We start from the raw sequence: 20936 nt of genomic DNA, 5'->3' as shown, positions 1-20936 counted from the left end.
GAAAAGAACTATATCGCTACAGCCAGTACATACAAATGGATAGTTAATTACTCGGCACAGAGGGTTATGTGATTCATCACTGCAATGTGGAAGTGAATGTTGCCAATTGTCAGCTTTTTCCAAACTACATAGTGTTACATGGTTTATGTCCCAATCAATGGTGGCAGAACTCCAGAAAGAAATACTACCTAGATGTCAGGGACTCATTAAACTGATCAGTCTGTAGTCCTTCGTCAGTGATTTCCAAACCTGGCTGTGTATCAAAATCACTTGGTGACATGAAAAAAAGAAAAAAATACAGCCTCCTGGTATCCACCCCCAAAGCCACTGAATCAGTATTCTCTGTTGGGTCAGGGACAAATTCAGGATTTTTCAGGGCCTGAGGTTTAAACAATTTGAAAACTCTTTTAAAGAAAAGAATAGAAAAGCATCTTGTTTTTACAAATTTTACAAAAATACATTACCCTGTAAATATATTTCTGTGACCCAGGCCCTCATAAAGGTCCATGTAAATGATGGACCCTGAAGCTTAACCTTCAGTAGCTTCAAGGGAAGTCTACTTGGATTTAGGGCCTAAGAATAATGTATGTACATATGTAGTTCTATGTCTGTGTTTCCCTGCATGTGTAAGCATGTGCACTAGTGTGTATGGTTCAAGTTTGCAGGTGAGTGGATCCAGAACCGGGATTCTCTCTTCCCCCTCGAAAACAAAAAGAATATAGAAAGTTTAGTGTTGTCTGAATTTTAACCTAGTTCTCTGCTAAACTTTAAAAACTCAAACTGAAATGTTTTGAATTTCATGGTTTTATTTCCTTTGCTCTCCTTATAGCAGAAAGGTCCATAAGCAAAAATTGTTGCCAGTATCTAAGGTAATCCATGCTTGGGACAACGAGCCCCTGAGTTATAATTGTTCTGGTTATAGTTAGGGAGGAATAAGTGAGCTTACCGTTTTGTGTTTAGTTTTAGTTTGCAAATAGCTTTATGCTTTTTTCCCAGAATTTCACATGATTTTAGGTATTGAATTTTGGCACCCGTAAATATGTTTGTTTGCCTTGAGGAGCAAGGTTAGAGAGAAGCCCCGCTGTCAGAAATGTTAAGTTCTTCCCTTCACTCTGGTAAAATTTAGAAATCTTTCCAGTACACCTTTCTAAAAACTGGTTTTTACTTCCTTTGTAAAGCAAAGCATGCCTAGTGTTGAAAATTTTTGAATGCAGAAAATATATAGGTTTGTTACCTATAATCTCCCCCAAAGTTACTGCAGAACGTCACAGTGATGATATACTGTAGCTACTCAGTAAATACTTTTTGAATAAAAGAATGAATGTGAACTCTAGAGAATGCAAACAAGATCCCTTTCTGAGTTTTTTCCCTAAGTGCTTTTAATTGTGATATGTAAGACGCACATATTTAAATGAACATATATTGAATACTAGTGAGTGAAGGCTCTGTGCTAGACAATGATGATATAAGGATGAGTTAAGGTGGTCTTTGCCCCTCTCGGAGTTTATATCCCGGAGAAGAAACAAATATATTCCTACTAAGGCAAGGACACTGAGAGACACAAGGACACAAATAGCAGCTATGTAAAATCCTATGCAGGAAATTTCTTTCAAATCTAAGTGCCAAAAAAAGATTTCTTTTAACATCCTTGACTCTTTTCTTTCTCTTGCTCCACATCTAATCCATCAGCAGTATTTTTGATCCTCTCTAAAATAGTCATAATTCAACTCCTCGTCCCCATTTTTATTACACAGCCCTGGGCCAAGCCACTATCACTTCTTGTCTAGATAATTGCGGTAGCCTCCTTCTTGGTCTCCTTGCTTCTGCTCTTGCCTCCTTACAGTCTGTCTTCAACCCAGAAGCCAGAGAAGTCCTTTGAAAGTTTAAGTTAGGTCTTATCACTCCACTGCCCCAAATTCTCCAGTGGATTCTAATTTAATTTAGAGGGAAAGCCAGTGTCGTTAAAATGATCTATGAGATTATTTTGACCACCCCCTTTTCCATTAACTCTCCCCAATCTCATCTCCACCACTCACCATCTTGCTCTTTTGCTCATTCTAAAACAAACCAGCAACCTTCTTATCTCATGGCCTTGACATTAAGTTTTCTCTGCACATAATGCTTTTCCCTTAGATATCTGTATGGCTTGTTCCCCACCTCTTCAGATCTTTGTTCCAATGTCATTTTCTCCATAAGGCCTTCCCTGTTCACCCTAATTAAAATTGTAGCACTCCCACCCCTAGTCCTTGCTTAATTTTTCTCCAAAACCTCATCACCACCTGACAAATTATGTATTGTAATTATTTATCTGTATTCAGAATACAAGCTCTATAAGGGCAGAGGTTTCATTTCTTCATTCCCAGCTCCAGAAACACTCCCCAGTGCAGAGTAGGTCCTCGATTAGTATTTATTTAAAGAAGGAAGAGAGCATATATTCACTCTGCTGACGTCCCCATGTGTTCTTCCTTCTTCCTTTGGTTTCCTTTCCTTCAGTATCAACACACTTTTACAATGTGTGTTGGGCAGTCTGATAACACATGTTTGTTACCAGCCTTGGTGTCTCTCAAGTGGTAGTTGCTGCAGTCACATCCTGTTCTGCCCTGCACTGGGTCACATAAATATTTGTATCTGATACCCACTTGAAACTGACGCTGTGTCTTTAGGGTGGCCTGGAAAATTCAGCTCAGAAAGATGGGCAAGGCAGATAGATGACAGAAATACTAACGTACTTTTCCATATCCATGAACCAACACATTTAAGCCCAGAATTCACTTCTCATAAAGTAGGGAAATCTAATATGTCAGGATTTTGAAAAAGATGCATAATTCTTTGATAAGTAATATATGTATGCATGCAGGCTACAATAAAATAGAATAGTTGAACCAGGGACTTTAAGGTCCTCAGCTAATGTTAAGAGTAGTAAGGCTTTTTTCTTCTTCATCTTGGATTCTAAAATTTAATAAAGGGATTATCAGGGGAACATAACATTCCACTCAGAGGGCTGGTTACTACCAAACACAGCACCACTGAAAACCAGGGCAGTGGGTCATATTCCTGTTAAATGAAGGTTAGTTCTAAATATGCCTTTTGTTTATTACATTTTCAGAAGTCACGTACTCAAAACTAGTTTCTACCTACCCAATCAGATTTGTGTCTTTCTGTTATTAGAGTAAAAATAATGTGAAAAGCATAAAAGGTACAAAATAGTTATCCTTGCTTTGATAAATTTAAAGACCTTTAAAAAAAATTCTTCTCTTGAACCCTTACTTTTCCACCAACTTGTTTATCACATGGGAAGGAAAGCAGGTGCAGCCTAAAATAATGTTGCATTTCCATTTCAGGCTGTGTAGGGCAAGAGAGTCTTTTCCCCGAAAGGTCAAGGGCCACAGCCAGCTTGTCCCCTTTGTCAGATAAGACTTGCGTGTCGCTATTCTGAACTCAGTAAACAGAGTTCTGTAAAATGAATGCCCCTACGTGCACTGTCTTGAAAATTCTGCCATAATTCAAAGTTTTCACTCTAATGTTATCCACCATTGTTGGGCAATTTTTGTATTATATTTATTTTTCACTTGATTTTCAGAGATTTAGAGTTCCTAAATAAAGCATACCCCGCAGTCTTTGAAGTTCCACAAATAAATGAGCATTTGGAAAGCTTTCTATAACTGTAATTTTTTTTAAATTTACTTTCTTATTTTAAGAAACTTTAAGATTTTTCATGTTTCCAGAGGATAGACTAAGTTTATTTTATTTTACTGGTACTTCCCCTCGAATTACGTGGAAAATTATCTGTTGTCTAGAAAGCTATTGTTTGCTATGTAGTTTAATAATAGAAAACTTATGTGCCTTTCCTTATTTATCAATTTAATTTAATAGATATTTACTGAGTACTTGTAAGGATAAAGGCACATAGTTTTATGCTAGGATTTTAAAACAATGTATGACACCGTGACAAAAAGCAGAACATCATTAGTCCTTGGGGAAATGAAAATTAAAACCCACAATAAGGTAGCACTTCACACCCACCAGAATGGCTATAATCAGACAAACAGATATTACCAAGTATTGGCAAGGTTGTAGAGACCCTGGAATCTTTATACATTACTGGTGGGAATGTAAATGGTAGAGCTACTTTGGAAAACATTTTGGCAATTTCTTATGAAGTTCAACATTTAGCCATACAACCCAGAAATCCCACCTCACTTGTCAGTATTTACCTAGATGAAAGGAAAACATATGTCCACACATGTATGTTCATGTTTACAGTAGCATTACAAATTACAGCCAGTAGAATGGAATACTGTAGAGCATTGAGAAAAAATGGACAGGGCACCTGGGTGGCTCGGTCATTAAGCATCTGCCTTCGGCTCAGGTCACGGTCCTGGGGTCTTGGAATCGAGCCTCGCGTGGGGCTCCCTCCTCCGTGGGGAGTCTACTTCTCCCTCTCCCACTCCCCCTGCTTGTGTTCCCTCTCTCGCTGTCTTTCTCTCTGTGAAATAAATAAAATATTTTAAAAAAAAGAGAATGAACGGACTACCCATACACGTAACAGTGTAGATGGAGCTCATGAACATAATGGACAGCTGCAAAACCAGAGACAAGAGCGCAGGGTGTTTAACTCTATTTATATGAAGTTCAAACACAAGAATACTCATCTATGTGTTTGAAAGTCAGGATAGTGGTTATCCTTATTGGCAGAAGAGTAGTGACTGGAGTTGGAGACGAGTGAGCTTCCGCCGTGGTGGTCATGCCCTGTCTCTCAATCTGGATACTGTTACACAGCTGGGTTAACTTTGTCAGAATCCATCAAATTGTACCCTTAGGACTTGTGCAATTTTCTGCATGCATGCTGTACTTCCAAAAAGTTCATTGAAACTGTAAAAAATGAGTGACACTTGATTTTCAGAGACTTTCAGAGGTCCTAGAAAAGCATTCTCCACATTTGCTGCTTCAAAGACTTTACAGTCTAGTAGGAAGACAGATGCGTTGATAAATAATTCTAATATGAAACAAACTCTGATAAGTGCTGCATTAGAAATATAAATAGGTGCAATGAAGTAAAGAAAAATATTTACTAAAAAGGACAACCTGGAAAAAGAGAATACAGTCGCTGTCAGGTGGCTACATAATAGTAGGACGAATATAATAGTAATGTATAAAAATGGAAGGAAAGGATATAAATTAGAAATAAGGACATTAAAAAGTATTGGATCATATACAAAAAGTCACTACCATTTGAGAGAGAAAGGCGTATTAAAATCTGAGAACACATGGCTGTGCATATCCTTAACAAGGAGTTCTTTTGTTTTTTTAGTTGCCTGACTTTGCCCGAGTTGTAGGTTGTTGTGTCCCGGCGGTTCTCAGCCCTGGCTAGACATCAGGATCACAGGAGCTTTTATCGCTTCTCCTGAATCAGAATCTCCAGGGGTGGGACTTCGGCATCTGTACTTTTGCTGGGCACCTGTGATTCTCCTGAAGCGCCAGGGCTAGGAGCCACTGCCGTGGTCTCTGCAGGGCGAAGGGAGCCTTCCCCGGGACCATCACACCACAACAAATGTCTCTGAAAGTGTCATTTCTTTGTTTTTAGAGCCTCTTTGGCTTCTACAAAGAAGAGCACTTTTCATATTTATCTCTTTGTACCCATGCCAAGAAATTTCTTTGCAAATGGCTTTTATCCAAGTATTACATGAAAGATGTTAATCCTACTGTTAAATTTTAACCCTGGCTCTTTCAAGCACTAGGGCGTTTCTTCTGATTGTATTGCAGGTACATAGATCCGTAGCAGAAGATAGAACTGGGAAGGACAAAATGGCATATGCAGGTCACTTGTTAATGCACTCGTATGACTAATCTTCCTCCTATGAGGAGAAAAATGTATTTTTAGTGGTAACATTTATATATCAGATTGTTCACTGTGAAAATAATACCTGCTTTCACTTAGAAAATTTTAGTTCTCTCCTTAGTTCATTCACTTGTTATCTGTTATTAGCTTATCTGTGTGTTTTAGATCTTTGCTTTGAAATACTTTTTTTTTAAAGAGTCTATGTTTAAGTAATCTTTATACCCAGCATGGGGCTCGAACTCACAACTCGGAGATCAAGAGTCGCGTGCCCCACCAACTGAGCCAGCCAGGTGCCCCGAAATACTTTTAGAATTACAGAAAAGTTGCAAAAATAGTAGACAGTTCACATATACTGTTCCCCTAGCTACCTCTAATGTTGTCAACTCATATAACCATAGTATAATTATCAAACCAGGAAATTAGCATTGAAACAGTGAGATTTCTAAGTTCCAAGTCTTATTTGAATTTCACCAGTTTTTTCCCTTAATTTTTCTATCTCTTCCAGGATCCAGTCCAGGATCTCACAGTGTATGCAGTTGGGGTGTCTTCTCAGACTCCCCCTATCTGTGACACCTCCCCATTCTTTTCTTACATTCTATTACCCCTCTGCCCTTTAGATTTGTAGAATGTTTTTCAGTTTGGGTTTGTGTGGTGTTTCCTTACGCGTAGATTGAGATTGTTTATTTTGGCAAGAATACTGCAGAGGTGCTCAGGTGGTACATGATGTCTGTATGTGTTATTACTGGTGATGTGAATCTTGGTCTTCTGGTTAAGGTGGTGGCTGCTGGGTCTCTTCTGATTTTAGCATCCATTGGTGGATTTGGCCTGCAACAGTTATTACTGTGGTCTTTGCCTAAGGATGTTTTTATATTTCCCCCATTCCTTCTACACTTATTAATTTGAATTTTTCTGTAAGGAAGAGGTGTCCTTCCTTGACTATATATCCATCTATCTATCTATACAATATGGACTTGTGGATGCTTATTCACTTTTCTCAAGTATAGTCCAATAGTCTATTTATTTTGATGCTCAGATGGTTCCAGCTGTGACCATTGGCAGCTTCTTCTGATTGGATCCTATGTCCTTTTGACTTGTCCTCATTCTTTTTTAAGCACTTCTTTTTTCTGATATCACAAAATATTTCAAACTCATCTTGTATTTTCTCTGCCCCAGTCTAGGAATCAACCATTTCTATAAAAAGCCCTAATTCTTTTTATTGGAGAATGATATTTATAAGCCAAGATCTGGGTGCTAGTCGATCATTGCTACTGGAGCATCATTGCTCTTAGTCTCTCTCAGCCGAAAAAGATGGGAAATATATGTGTGTATGCTAACACATGCATGCACATACATCATATTTATTAGTTATTTCTCTATCTGTGTATCTCTGTTATATATACATATGTGTGTATATATACATACGTCAAATATATCTGGTATATATATAACCATGAGTTCATTCTAATACCTCTGGTTCCAATTCAGTACCACTGAGATCTTTATAAGCTTCTCCCCTTCTCTTATTTATAACTTCTTTCTCTAACAGTAAAAAGACCAGCTCTCATTATTTACAATCCTAGATTACACATAAAGTGGTTACTGAATTGCTAACTCATACCCCTGTGAGAAATAGATATAGTAACTGGAGTACAGTATTTGCTGACAGTTCTTTTTGGGTTTCACCTTACAATATCCTGCCGAAATAATGTTTTCCAAAGTCACTTCATTCTTAATTCCCATCCCCTTCTGTGTGGTTATCTTATTCGCCTGGGTCATGCTCTTCATTTGTAATACAATTAGCTTCATTTGTTACTGTTTGTATTCTACTTCCCTTTCCTCCAAATCCTTGTTGGTTTTAATTTTTTTATTTTGAGAGGTATGTAAAATGTTACTATGACGCACAAAGCTATATCCAAAGAGATACTCCCAGAAGTGTCCGTCCCTCCTGACACCCTCACCCCCCCCCCACATTCCATGCCCCCTTTTTCCCTCCCCTTTCCCACCAACCCCCTATAGTTAAACAGTTTCTGTATTTTCTGGTTTCTCTTTCCCATATTCCTTTTTCACAAAGAGCAGATTCGTGTGTGTTTTTTAATTATATTCTCTTTTATATGGTGATAGCACACCATATAAATCCTTGCATTTTACCTTTTTCACTGAATGATTTAGAAGTTCCTAGTGATCTTCCCCCGTACATTTTTTCACAGCTGCATGGTATTCAGTTGTGAGAATGTAGCATCATTTAACCATTCTCCTACGTAGGGTTAGTTAGGCCATTTCTATTATTTTGCAATTACAATCAATACTCCAATAAATAAACATATATATTTATATTATATATATTATATAATATATATTATATAATATATATATTATATATAACATATATATTATAATATATATTACAACATAAATATACACACACACACACATATATATATAGTATATGTGCTCGTGGCTTTCAGTTGCTCTGTATGTCTATGGAAATGCCTTCTAGTGGGTTAATGTATATTCTTGATCATTATATGAGTTACCGAATTACACTTTCTAACTCGTGTAACTTTTTAGAGTTTAACTTTTTTTGTTGTACTTAGCACATTAAAAAGTATATGAAAATTGCTTTGAGATTAGGAATTAGTCTTGCATAATTTATAATATAAATAAATATCATTGTAGTGTGTTAACAGGTCCTAATGAAGGTAGTATCACACATTACATGCACGTACAGCCCTATCATCCCAGGTGCAGTCTACAAGTTCATGGTCATCAGTGGAGAGCAGGCAGTTCAGGAACTAGCATTGACATAATGACTAGGTGCTTATATAATGCTGTCATTTGCCCAGAGCATTTTATTTTTCAAAACTCTTTCAAGTCTTTTCATTTTATATCAACTGCACCACTGCAGAATGCTTTGGGGAAATATCACATAGATCATGACATTTATGTAGGACAAAGTCCCTCCTATGTATTATGTCATTTGAACCTCAGACCAACCCTATGAAGTCAGCAGGACACAGAGTCAACCTCCCCATTGTCCAGGCGAGGAAGCAGAGACTCAGAACTAAGTTAAATATCCCGAGATCAGACATCTACTAAGTAGTGAGGCTGGAAATGAATTTGAGACTAGACCACACTACAAGTTTCATGGCTGTCTTGTGAACAACAAAGAAAAAATATCCAAAGGTAGGATGTAGTCACAAAGAGGTAAGTTTGCTCTACAGATTGTGGAATTTGAAGATTCTCTTGGACCCGTGTTTTATGGTCACAGGGTAAATCCTTGGCTACCTATAAGCTGTAATGTTTAAGTCCTGAATGGTGGCAAAAGGAAATACGTTCTGTACACGTGCAGGCTTCTCTACCACTCTGTGTGCTGCTGTGATAGACTGAGCACTGGCTTTGGAGCCAAACTATCTCAGTTTGCACCTTGGTTTTGCCACTTATGAGGGGTGGGGCCCTGGTGAAGTATTTAACCTCAGTTTTCCAACCTTCAGATGAGTATTGTTTTTGCTGGGCTATTGGAGGGATTAAAAGTAACTTCATCAGAAAGACTCTCCCTCGTGCCCCCCACTTAAATGTTATTCTTAGAATGACCAGTCCATTTCCTTCTAAGCATTTGTCACAATTTAGAATTGTGTATACTTCTATGTTTGTTTCACATCTGTCTCTCCTACTAGAATATAAGTTTCAGGACATCAAGGACTCTGCTTTTTTTCCTGCTCTTTGTATCTCTTTTGCTTACCCCAGTGCCATTAATCATTGAATAAATATTTCTGAAGTGAATCCCGCCACATCCTTGTACTTATTTTTAGGTCAGCCACACAGAAGGGCCTGCAGCTGCCCTATCCTTTCGCATGTCTCTACCCTTCCGTATGCCATTTTCTTAGCCCAACATACTTGCCCTCATTCTTCCGTTTTTCTGGAGAACCCTTACTCATCCCTCACAACCTAGCTCAGCTCTTCCATGAAGGCTCCCATGATTTCTCTTCCCTTTTGAAGAGTGAGAGGCTCCAGTGCCCCCCGGGCATGCTTCTCTAATAGACCTAAACCACACTATAGCCATTCGTGTGTTCAACTAATGTTTTTAAGAACAAGCTCCTCCCCAGGCACAGGCTAGATGCTGGGCAAAAGGCAGGAATAGGAGCTGTCATTCTAATGGGAGAGGTAGGCCACAACAAAGTAAACAAACAAATGAATTAATAACATTTCTAATAGTGGTAAATGATATGATGATCAGTTTTGAGAAACTGACCTTTGACTTGAGATCTGAAAAGTGAGGAGCTAGGAATGGGAAGAGCTATAGGGGATGAGCGTTGTATTGTCACTGTTTACTTGGACAGTACTCATTTCCACCCTACCCTGCCACCCTCCACCCCCACTCAGCTGGCCTCTGCATTCTGTGAATCTTTCTATCCCCACCACCTAGTAGGTCCAGCACCTGTCGCACCACGGGTCCACATGCCGGAGATGCAGCATGTTAGAATTGCCCAGTGCCTGGCCTCATGCTTCTGACTCAGTACATCTGTTTTGTGGCCAGGGCTGAGAGCCAGTTCTCAGCTTATTATCCATTCTCCCACTTAGTATCTTGTAACTGGGAAAGTTATTCAGTCTTTCTGTGACTCAGTTTCCTGATCCTTAGAATGGAAATAATAATAAAACTTCCTAAGGTTTCTGAGAGGATTAAATGAGACAATGTGCCCCAAATTCTTAGCCCAGTGCCTAACACATGGATGGTCAATAGATATTGGACAAAATGCTCTAGAGTGAGTACTCATGAGGTGTTTGCTGAATAACTGAAGGAACTAAGGAATAATAAAGTTTAATTCTTACTTTAATATATAGAACTATGTCAAAACAAAAACTGTATACCCTGATTTATCTTCAGTTTTCTTATTTACTGCTTATCTTAATTTGGGCAAGAAAGGGGGAAAAAAGGAAATACTAAATACCAGAGTTTTTAGCAGTTCGAATCAATAGCTGTTGACTCTTCATTCGCTTATAAAGCGCCTCTGAAAAATCCTCAGATCATTTGTTTCTACCCTTTTCTGGCTACTGCAAGGCTTTCATGTTCAAGCCCCAAACCTAAATAAAAGTACACAGTCTACCAACCTGGGGCCATCCTGCAACTTGCCCTTTGTCATCTTTCGAAATCACAGTTTGAGCACTCTGTATTGAAAGAAATTTCTTTTATGTATCTTCTACTTCATTTATTGTAAGAGATCCTCAGGATATCATAACTAGTGAAAATTATGACAATACCAGAGATAACAGTTTTCTTAGGGCAAGGACACCAATGGGATTAACCTGGGATATTGCTTCCACACACAAAATATCACTCAGACCATTCAGCAGACCGTTGGCAGATCCCCTCCATCCCACTCCACTTCCTTGAAAAATAAATGTTGAAGTAGCATGTGCAAAGATGAGAGCATGAACAAATTCATGGCATGAGGAACTTCTAGGAGAAAAAAATTTTTGTCTTTTTAGCATTTTCACTGGAAAACAGTGGAATCATGGTTGTTTTTGTGAACCTTTAATGTCTGGCTACTTAGAAGTGCTTTGATACTTGAATGCATGGGGATGAATTTCCTAGTTAAAAAAAAAAAATTACTGAGATAATTAGCAAAGAGATTTTGCCAAGTTCTTTTCTGTGAGCTCTAAGAGTTAACATTTATTTACATGAGTAATTCACTCTGCTCTTATCAATCTAGTCAATTGTAAAATATCATCCGCCTTTAATGTCACAGAAATCAACACATCCTATGTTAGAATGAGGAAATAATTAGCAAACAATTTCTTTCCTTTTTAATATGTGTGGCATTGTTTTCAGGGTTTTCATTTACAAACCAATGCACCATAAACTCATTCTGGCTGGAGGCATCGAAGTCTGTTTTTCTGCTCCACAAATGTAGAGGTGTGCACGTCTATCAAATCAGAAGTCCGTAGCAAAGAGCCACCTTCACTGATTGGTCCCTCTGACAGGGTGAGGGGTAATGGAGCAGCGATAAGTAGTGCACATCGTAGATTATGGGATAAGCATCTGCAGTTTAGTTTAGCCGTACAATGCTAAACAGTCAGGAAGGCTAGAGATACTGATAGTCTGCAGATGACAGGCTTCATCTTATATGTTAATAGAAGGAAGACTTCTGATAATGGTGCGGAAATTCACCATAACAAATGCATTCCCTTTACTGCACTCTAGCATGGCACCAATTAGTTCAACTGTATGTATAATGTACTCTTAATTCCTAACAGTGCCAAGAAGGACTAATGTGAAAAATACTATACAGCCTTAACGTTTTAACAGATCTCGAACAGATGGAAAAAATTATCCCAATCGGTAAAGAAATTCACATGCACTTTAACACACCTCAAAATGGTGCTTACATGGATTTTCCTTTTAAAAAGTTATTCAAGTTATCTTGGGTAAAGCTTAGTTTCTACTTGGGGTTTTCTGTAACATTATATATGTAATTCATTTTAATTTTTTCCTTCTGCAGATATGAATGTTTGAAAGTACAGGTAACCTTGTAATGAGTAAAACTGATAAGAGGTTGTGTTCCAATGAAAGGGGAATTATGGAACGATTATTCACTTTGTGAAAGGGTTTGTCATAGAGCAAGCTTTCCTAAAGCATTTCAAATTTAATTTCGTTTACAAAACACTCGTTTACACACAACCTTTCAGGAACAAATTTGGTGAGGAAATGAGAGGAATAGTCATAATAAGATAGAGGCCCCTTACACTACTAACATTTATGCTTGCTTTCTTTCTCTCTCTCCTGCCTTGCAGCGCTGATAGCCATCGGCCGGTATAGCATGACCATAGAGACTGTGGATGTCGGATGGTGTAAAGAAATTACAGATCAAGGAGCCACCCTCATTGCACAGAGCAGCAAATCCCTGAGATATCTGGGGCTGATGAGATGCGATAAAGTAAGAGTTAACCTCTTGAATTTGTTTTCTATATATCAATGTAGGTAATAGCTTTCTTTCATACTCTCTCTCTTTCTCCCTATATGTACAAATGTGTACATGCACATACGTGTACTATTACCGCTACGCATTGCAAGATGCCTGGTTTTCTAAATGAATCTGAGATTATTTTTGCATTTCTCTGTTTAAAAATGAATTTTGTGCTTATGCAGAAAGAAAAAGCAGTCATACACACAGTCAAATTAGATTTTGGCCTCCCCTCCTTAAGTCCATGAACCAAAATTAAAAATGTTTGCATGGCACACAGCAATGTGCAGGGTCTAACAGTAAAATTCTTTTCTGGGTTCCAAGTTTCCTGTAACAGTAAGGTGGAAAGAACGGTGCCAAATTGGTTTTTCGCAATTTGAAGTGTGTGATTTCAGTGTTCAACATCTATGTATTCTAGCCATCTGGGGGCAACAAAGGGCCAGTGAGGGGATATTATGTGGGAATTTGTGCCTTTCCACACTCAAGATGCCACTTTTAGCACATGATGAAAAATCGTCCCAGAGGTCCCACTGAAGGTGTGTGGAGCTGGCCAGGAGATGTGGGTGTGAGTTTGGGAAATTGTGCCACATTTAATATGGGGCCCTTTGAAGACTGAGAAGAAAAATGATAAAAATCTGTATTGATCACCAGCCACTATAGAGGTGCCTTCCCCCTTGTTAATTCCATGTCTCTTCTATAAATCTAAGAAGTGGTTATCTGCACTGTGAGGGGGAGAAAAAGGAGGCTCAGAAAGACCAGGCACTGGCCAGAGGCCACTTATCCGAGATCTGACCCCAGGGCTTTGGAGTATGGGTCCAGTGCTTGTGGTACACCCTGGGTGCAGTCTCCAGGCACAGGAACTGATTGCTTGGGAAAGAGCCACCTCAGATACTGCCTCAGAACTTGCTAGAATCTTAAAATAATTTACACATGTGTGCTACTTTTGCAAATGGTGATTAGGGACAAATCTAGCAAAAGAGAGTGAAACTAAATATATATGTCTCTCCAAGGACATGCATTTTCTAAATGTAGCATTTTTGGGGGCAAATAGGAGAATGGCCCAAATCCTTTGTGTGCTATGTCATTTTTGTTAATTGACCTAGTTCTTGTCTCCAAATGCTTTAAAATCCCAACTTTTACTAGGCCTTTGCCAGTTAGTTATGTTTAGAGAGAATTTACTATATATTCTTAGCCCAGTCTTAAAAGCTGACTGACTTTGTTACTAAGCAACAACACTGAGACCCAGGGGTTGCAAGTCTCCCTCAAATTTCACTACTAACTAACCTGATGCTGCTACTAACCCTGTCACTTTAAAATGACTTCTTGTAGAGGCCTCTGGCTGACTCAGTCAGTGGAGCATGTGACTCTTGATCTTGGGGTCATGAGTTTGAACCCCATGTTGAGTGTAGAGTTTACTTAAAAATAAAATCTTTTAAAAAAAAGCTTCTTTTTAAAACAAGTTAAAGAGTCTACAGTAGACAGAGTATTCTAGAAACGCTAAACAACGACAACAGCTTTGCCCTGTGTCTGCTAGAAGAAACTGCTACCTGGTACTCCTAACCAAGGACAACAAATGTATGCGTTCAAAATGTATCTGTGTATCCACAAGCATTCTTGGAAATTACCATATTTCTAGTCCACACTCTTTAGATTTGTTGAGGTCAGCTCCACCTTCAGAGATGAATTGTAGAAGTTTATGTTCCAGTTATTGCAGGAGATTATTCCAGACATATTTGCTGACCAGCATTTTGCTTATTTTAAGTTAAGGAATAGATCCTTTTCTACCCAAATGCAAATTACTCCAAAATGAGATGGGGAGGCTGTTCTGATTAGCGGTATCCCTGAGAGAACGTTAGTCCTTTCCTCAGGAGGCCTCTGAATCCTTTCTCCAACCATGAGCTGCTCTGAGAGCTGCTGGCTCTCGCACCACCCTGTCTGCCCATAGTCTGCTGTGGTGTGCCTGGCCCGGGGGATGCTGGGTCCGGCCTTGCAGCCTGGCGTCCTTAGGCTTACGGCTGCTCAGAGCCAGACACGAGAGTCTCTGTGAGGACGGAAGAAGTTTCCAAACCACCCACAAAGTGCAAGTAAAGCCTTGCACATAATAGCCTGTTTGTTGATTTAGTTGGATGGAAATCTAAAGTAGCTACTCAGCTTTCAGAATTTGTGTTGTGCAATCTATCTCCAGATTTTAAATTTTTATCAAGACTCAGAAAGACTTGAGTAGCAAAGAGGTTAAAATAGTTGAGGGCTTGAACTTAGAGGCCAGAGTTTGGGTTCAAATCTGGACTCTGCTGTCTGTGGTATCATCTTGGGCAGTTACTTACTCAGTGCCTCTGTTTCCTCGTTTGTAAAATGAAAATAATAATAGTACCTATCTTATAGAGTTGTTGTGAGCATTTAAATAAGTGAACATATACCAAGCTCTTAGAACAATCATGTTTGTTGTATGTAAAATACTCAGTGCGCTGATTATTCTTATCATCAATGTCATATTAACCTGTGTTTTGATATTTGAAATTTCCAAATGAGGAAAAAAAATTGTACTGCCTGCTATCCGATTTTGAAAAGAAATCAAAGAGAAAATACAGACTGAGATTAGAGAAGACATTGCCCTTTTACTTTTTCTTCAGTTAAATTTAAAATTAAGATTATTATTATTATCTGTACTAAGATGTCAGTAATTACATTTTCTACACACTCGACAAAGGAAAACTAGTACCTCTATGGGACACTCTGTATTTGGAATCAACTTACAGACCTAGGCATAGAGATGAAGAAAGATTTGCAGTGGGAGAAAAGGCTGAGTTGAAAATAAGACAGTTCGAATCGGCGAGGAAACAAAAAGAAAGTAATAATAATGGAGAAAAATAAGAATTGAAATAGAAAACACGGAGAAATCATGATCAGGATATGGAGACGAAGACCCCATTATCTATCTCAATGTGATCATCTATGCCAACCGATAATTGAAGAACAAAACTTGTTTGGGTCTATCGGGCTTCTCTCTATACCTTAACCAATTGTGCTTACCATCTACAACTCGCCAACTTGAGTTCTTTGCCTTTCTGCACACCAACTGGAGCAAAGGAGAGGCAAGAGACCTTGATGGTCTCCGCAATTAACCCTTTGTCAGGAATGTTGTCCCTGGGATCCTGCTCTGGGGAGAGATGGGGTCTGTAACATCTTTGTGTCCCAGGGCTTGAGTTCTGTGATCCTGTGGTTCTGTGAAATAATCAAGGCTAGTAATATTTTCTTTCACACGCAGCCAGTTTCATTTGGGGCCCCTTATATTTAATTTGGAAGCTGCATTTTACCAAGCTTGATCTTTTTTCCTCACTTGGGCTTTTGAGGAATTGAAAGAATAACAAAATGCATTTGTTGTAGGAAAAGGTGTTTTCCTCTGTCTCTTCTTTCTGTCCCTCATTTGGTAAACAAAGAACAGGTGAGAAACATTAAATGTATTCTTTGCAATGACAGCAACGTATGCTCAGGTTGTCAGACAACATCTAAGCTAAACTGCAGTGAGTATGTTTGGCTGCAATATTGGTGACTCCCAGGGAGGAGTCCTGCAGCCATTCCTCAAATGCAGCATTCCCTGAGCACTTGTAAAATTAGGAAGTGCATTAAGAAGCCGGTGTTTGAGTAGCTGTTCTGATTGCTGGATGGATAAGCATGTTAGAGGCATTATTTTGAGTTATAAAGCCTACGCCACTTAATCTCCTAAACTTTAGTGCATTGTAAGAACCAAGAGAAGAAAACGCTGTGTGAGACGGCTTTGATGAATTGGGGTGAACTTATATTCTTAAAGACTGTTCAAAGGCTTACTTGACCTTGGGAATTAGAGTTGACCCGAAATCACCTATCAACTTAACACGCATTTATTTGGTGATTTAGTTAAAACTGCTTGTATAACCAACGGGACTCTAATAAGAGCGATATGTTTACTCTGCTTTCCACGATTATAGACAGTCGATGGCTTTGGTCATAGAAATCATTTTCACAGCTTCAGAACAGAATAATCTATAGAACTCTAGATTCCATATAGATCTGTTTCTTCTAATAATATAATATTTTCCTCATTTCTTACAAGGCAGTTTGGATGGAGAACAAAACTGAAAAGGACAAAAAAAAAAAAATCATGGGAAAGCTGTAGGGCAAATGGAAATGCAATGTTGAAGGTTAATGAAAAATGTTTGGGGTAACAGGGTTGATGAGAAGGGAGGGAGCCCAGTGGCGTGGCACTGGCTGAGAAACCAGACCTCGCCAGAGGCAGCCTGACTGGTGTGGAAAACCTCGGTGATAAAATGTCGTGGTGGGAACCTCTGCAGTGTGTGTTAATACAGAAGTTTGGATACAGAGGGCCTGAATTATGAGCAGCGAATAACATCATAAATGTAGCAATTCTCAAATGCCAAACCCTTGTGAAAAGCAGTTGGATGGAGAAATGCTGGAGCTTTTAAAAGCTCCCTTTCACTCTCTCTCTCTTTTTTTTTAACTTCATGCAGAACTAATTTTATACACTGTTCATTTGATTTGAAAATGCCAGCGTCTGGGGTATCATTAAAGAGCGTTATTGAGGGAGCCATTCTTGCCAAAGCATTTCGCTTAAAATGCTTATTTGTTCTTATGTCCCTGCAGAGTTGTAGACAGGAAGCACAAAGTATACCTCGATTTACCTAACGCCACTTCTCTGCCTCTGCCGGGAGCAGGTAGCTTCTGTCCGGAGCCTCTTTCTCCCCAGCCTCTAGAGGTGCCAGGAGGGTCGTGGGGGCCACAGTACTTAAGGAATAGACATAAATAGATTTTGAAAGGTCCACCCCAATGTCCTATGACCAAAGCCTCTTGGAATTTCTTTGATTTCTAGTTGACATAAATTAGAATTACACAGGCGTGAAGAGTCCGCCCAGAAAAGATCAGAGAGGCTGCTGGGGGAGGAGAGGCCTCTGTGTGATCCCATTGATTATCCAGCTGCCTTCAGGCCAGGGGCCTCTGTGAGGCTGACTATTATTGATCCACACCATGGAAGTAATCGAATTAATTCATTTCTCATCAAACTGCCATTGCTGAGACCTTTCTCCTCACCTGCTCCAATTCCTGAAGTACTTAGTTGAGGAGTGAAATAGATGATTTCTTTCAATAAGAAATGATTTCTTCAGGTCATAAGCAATTCTTGTGTTCACACAGAGTTCCTCATTTAAATGGTAGAGAGATTTAATCAAATCAATGAGAAGCCAACACAGAAAGCAAGTAATAGAAACCAGTCATCTCTTTAAAGCCAGAAATCTACAACCTTAAAATATCAAGGGCCAACTTTTGTGTGCCCAATTTAATGTAAAAATATTCAGGGAAAAATTGACCACTGCATTTTTCAGGAAGTAATTATGGTAAGAGAAAGCCTCAACCACCTAAATATTTCTGTGGAGAAAATGGAGTTTTTATCAGCTTGTTTAGGAATCAGGAGCAGGAAAGCCCTATGGGGAAAATAATATAGGACTCTGTAACTAATATACAGAACTAACTGGAAAAATCAGTTTAAAGGAAAAATAATTTGTGGGGCCCTGTGTCCAGGACTGTTTTGGTAGCAATTCAGCCATGAAACAAAGTGTGTACCTGCAGGGACTCTCCTCTCCCCTGCAACGCATGCACAGCTCTATCCAGGTTGCCCATAGCCAAAATTGAAAATTGAAAATTTATGCCTTATCAAAGAAAATAAAGTGAAAAAACAAAACAAAACATTCTCTCCTAATAAGGCAGGAGTGGTGTTGACTGTGTTCGATTGTGCCATCCTGGGTCTGGGCAACATAACCATTACCTGGACAGCCCACCGTCGTATGCTCATCGCAAGAGGGAAGATGAAAAATGGTGAGAGAGCATGGCTGGGGCTTGAAAATCTGAACCTCAGTCCTTCACTTGAAGGATCAGCATCTTGTTCCTTTTGCTGATAAAACAGTTTCTCCAGGTGATTTTCACATAGGAACACTTTAAAACACATTTTTACAACCCTCTCCTGATTATTCTTGGTAATTGAAACAGAAAAACACATCAGCTGAAATTCAGAGGTTACCTCACAACCTCACAGTAGCCAAACGTTCCATCTCCTCTTCTTGCAGTCCTATTCACCTGAAAGGCCTTCCTTGTATTTAAGTATTAAGCCAAGAAACACAACATGGAGCTTTATGGCAGAGGTTAAACTGGTGAGCACTGGTGTCAGACTGCTGGGTTTTCAAATTCTGCTTCCTTCGTTTTACTATCTGTGGGATTTGGGACAGCTTAATCTCTAAAAGCCTCAGTTTCACCATCTGATTTACTCCATAAGGTTGTTCGGAGATTGAATGAGATATTGCAACAGAGTGCTGAGCCCAATGTCACGCACACTGTAAGCCCTCAGTAAATGTCAACTACTACTACTGTTATTACTTATTCATATATGTATATATATATATATATACATACACACACACACACACACACACACACACACACACACACACACATATCTGTCTGGAGCCTTGTACGTGATATTTAACCATGACATGAACTACCTGGTTCATAAGACCGTAGCCATGAATATCAATTCACATGCTAATATCTTACAAAGAAAAACTAGGCCCCAAGACTAAGCAGTTCTTAGGAACAAATAGAAGCTATTTTTTTCATACATAAAACCCATTAAATAACGATTATACTTATAAAGGAAGAAGAAATTCAGAGACCAGCAAGTCGCAGTCCTTTCTTGTGAACAGAGTAAAGGCTTGCCAAGGTAGATGGCCACGCAGTGTCCAGGCCGGACTTGCTTGGTTTGCTTCTTCAGGAAAATCAACATCTCCCCTGGAACCCTTTCAGGGAAGGTGCTGTGAGCAACTGCTTATGTTTCGTTCACTTCTGTTACAGGATTGATGTATAGTGAAATTTTCTTTTTTTTTTTTAGAAAGGAGGAAGGAGAGGGTCTGCTGTTCCCCAGATGCTGTAGGGTGAATAGAATGTTATGTTGGAGCTTGCCTGAAGGCCCCCAGGAGCGTCATTGCTTTGCAGTAAATAATCTCCTTGGAACTTTGATTTGGCTTAAGTAATTATATGAAAGAATTAGGTTGCAGGATCATATTTTTCTAATTTAGAAATAGGAAAGGTAACAACAATTTCTTAACAGGGCTCAGATTAGATCCCAGAACTCCTAAGCACCTGATTCCACAAAGTAGAAGCCAGGACAGCTTGCAGTGGCTCAGGAGACTGAGGGACGACTGCCCCTCGGGAAGAAACCTGGCTCAGCCTGCACAAGAGGCCCGGCCATTCAGTAGCAGGTTTGCAGGGAAAATTTTGTTTGGCAGTAGTTTTTCAAGAAGAAACCTAAACTCCCTCCCCTGCCCCAATTTTTATCATCTATTTTATCCGTTTATTCAAGAGCTATCCGTTGAGTCGCTTACTGTGTCCAGTCATTGTGGTAGGTGACAGGTCAGAAAAAACAGTGAATGAGACAGTTCCTACCCCCATGGAGCCCGCAGCCTCCTGGGGGAGACAGACAAGCAAGCTGGCAATTATAGTGCAGTAAGACTGCAAATTAATTGTCAGAAATGGCACTCCAAAGTATATTTCTTGTACATAAAGATCGTTGCTTTGATCCCACATCTTCTTTCAACCTCTGCGGTTCTGTTTTCCGCCACTCTCCTGGTTCCGCTCTTTCTGGCGTCACTGGTGACTTCCTCGTCACCACATCCAGTGGCCACTTCTCTGTCCACAATTTGCTTCATCTCCTAGCAGCTGCATCGCCGTGGTAACCATGCCCTCCTTCTTGAGAATGCTTCTCTCTTGCCGTCAGTGTCACCATGCTCCTGGCTTTTCTATCTCCGTCTCCCATACTGCTTCCCTCATCTGTGAAGTGTAAATAAAAATAACACCTCTCTCTTAAACTGTGGAGAGGATTAAATGAGTGAATGTGTGAAAAGTTCCTTACATGACGCAAGCAATAAACATTAGCACTTATTTGCTGCGACGGTGAATGCTTACCTTCCTCGTCCCCATCCCTCTCTCCTCCTCATTAGAATATAAGATCCATGGCTTTCTCTTTCTGTGTTGTATTGCCAGACCCTGCCACAGTGGCTGGTACATGATAGTTGCTAAACAAGTATGTACTGGAGGACGGG

General features: G+C 39.4%; 1 protein-coding gene across 3 annotated transcripts in view; it reads left to right on the top strand.

The window, feature by feature from the left end:
• FBXL17 (F-box and leucine rich repeat protein 17) overlaps positions 1–20936 on the top strand; it is a 484901-nt gene that overhangs the window by 450353 nt on the left and 13612 nt on the right. For all 3 annotated transcript variants that reach the window (XM_026498490.4, XM_026498489.4, XM_048221019.2), the window contains one exon: positions 12629–12771. In XM_026498490.4, coding sequence (XP_026354275.2) covers positions 12629–12771 — 143 coding nt within the window. The remainder of the gene's footprint in view (positions 1–12628; positions 12772–20936) is intronic.

The sequence above is a fragment of the Ursus arctos genome, unplaced genomic scaffold (assembly GCF_023065955.2).
Source record: "Ursus arctos isolate Adak ecotype North America unplaced genomic scaffold, UrsArc2.0 scaffold_5, whole genome shotgun sequence".
In the NCBI taxonomy this organism is placed as follows: Eukaryota; Metazoa; Chordata; class Mammalia; order Carnivora; family Ursidae; genus Ursus; species Ursus arctos.
The sequence above is the reverse complement of the archived record's forward strand: the minus strand, read 5'-3'. Positions and strand labels throughout refer to the sequence as shown.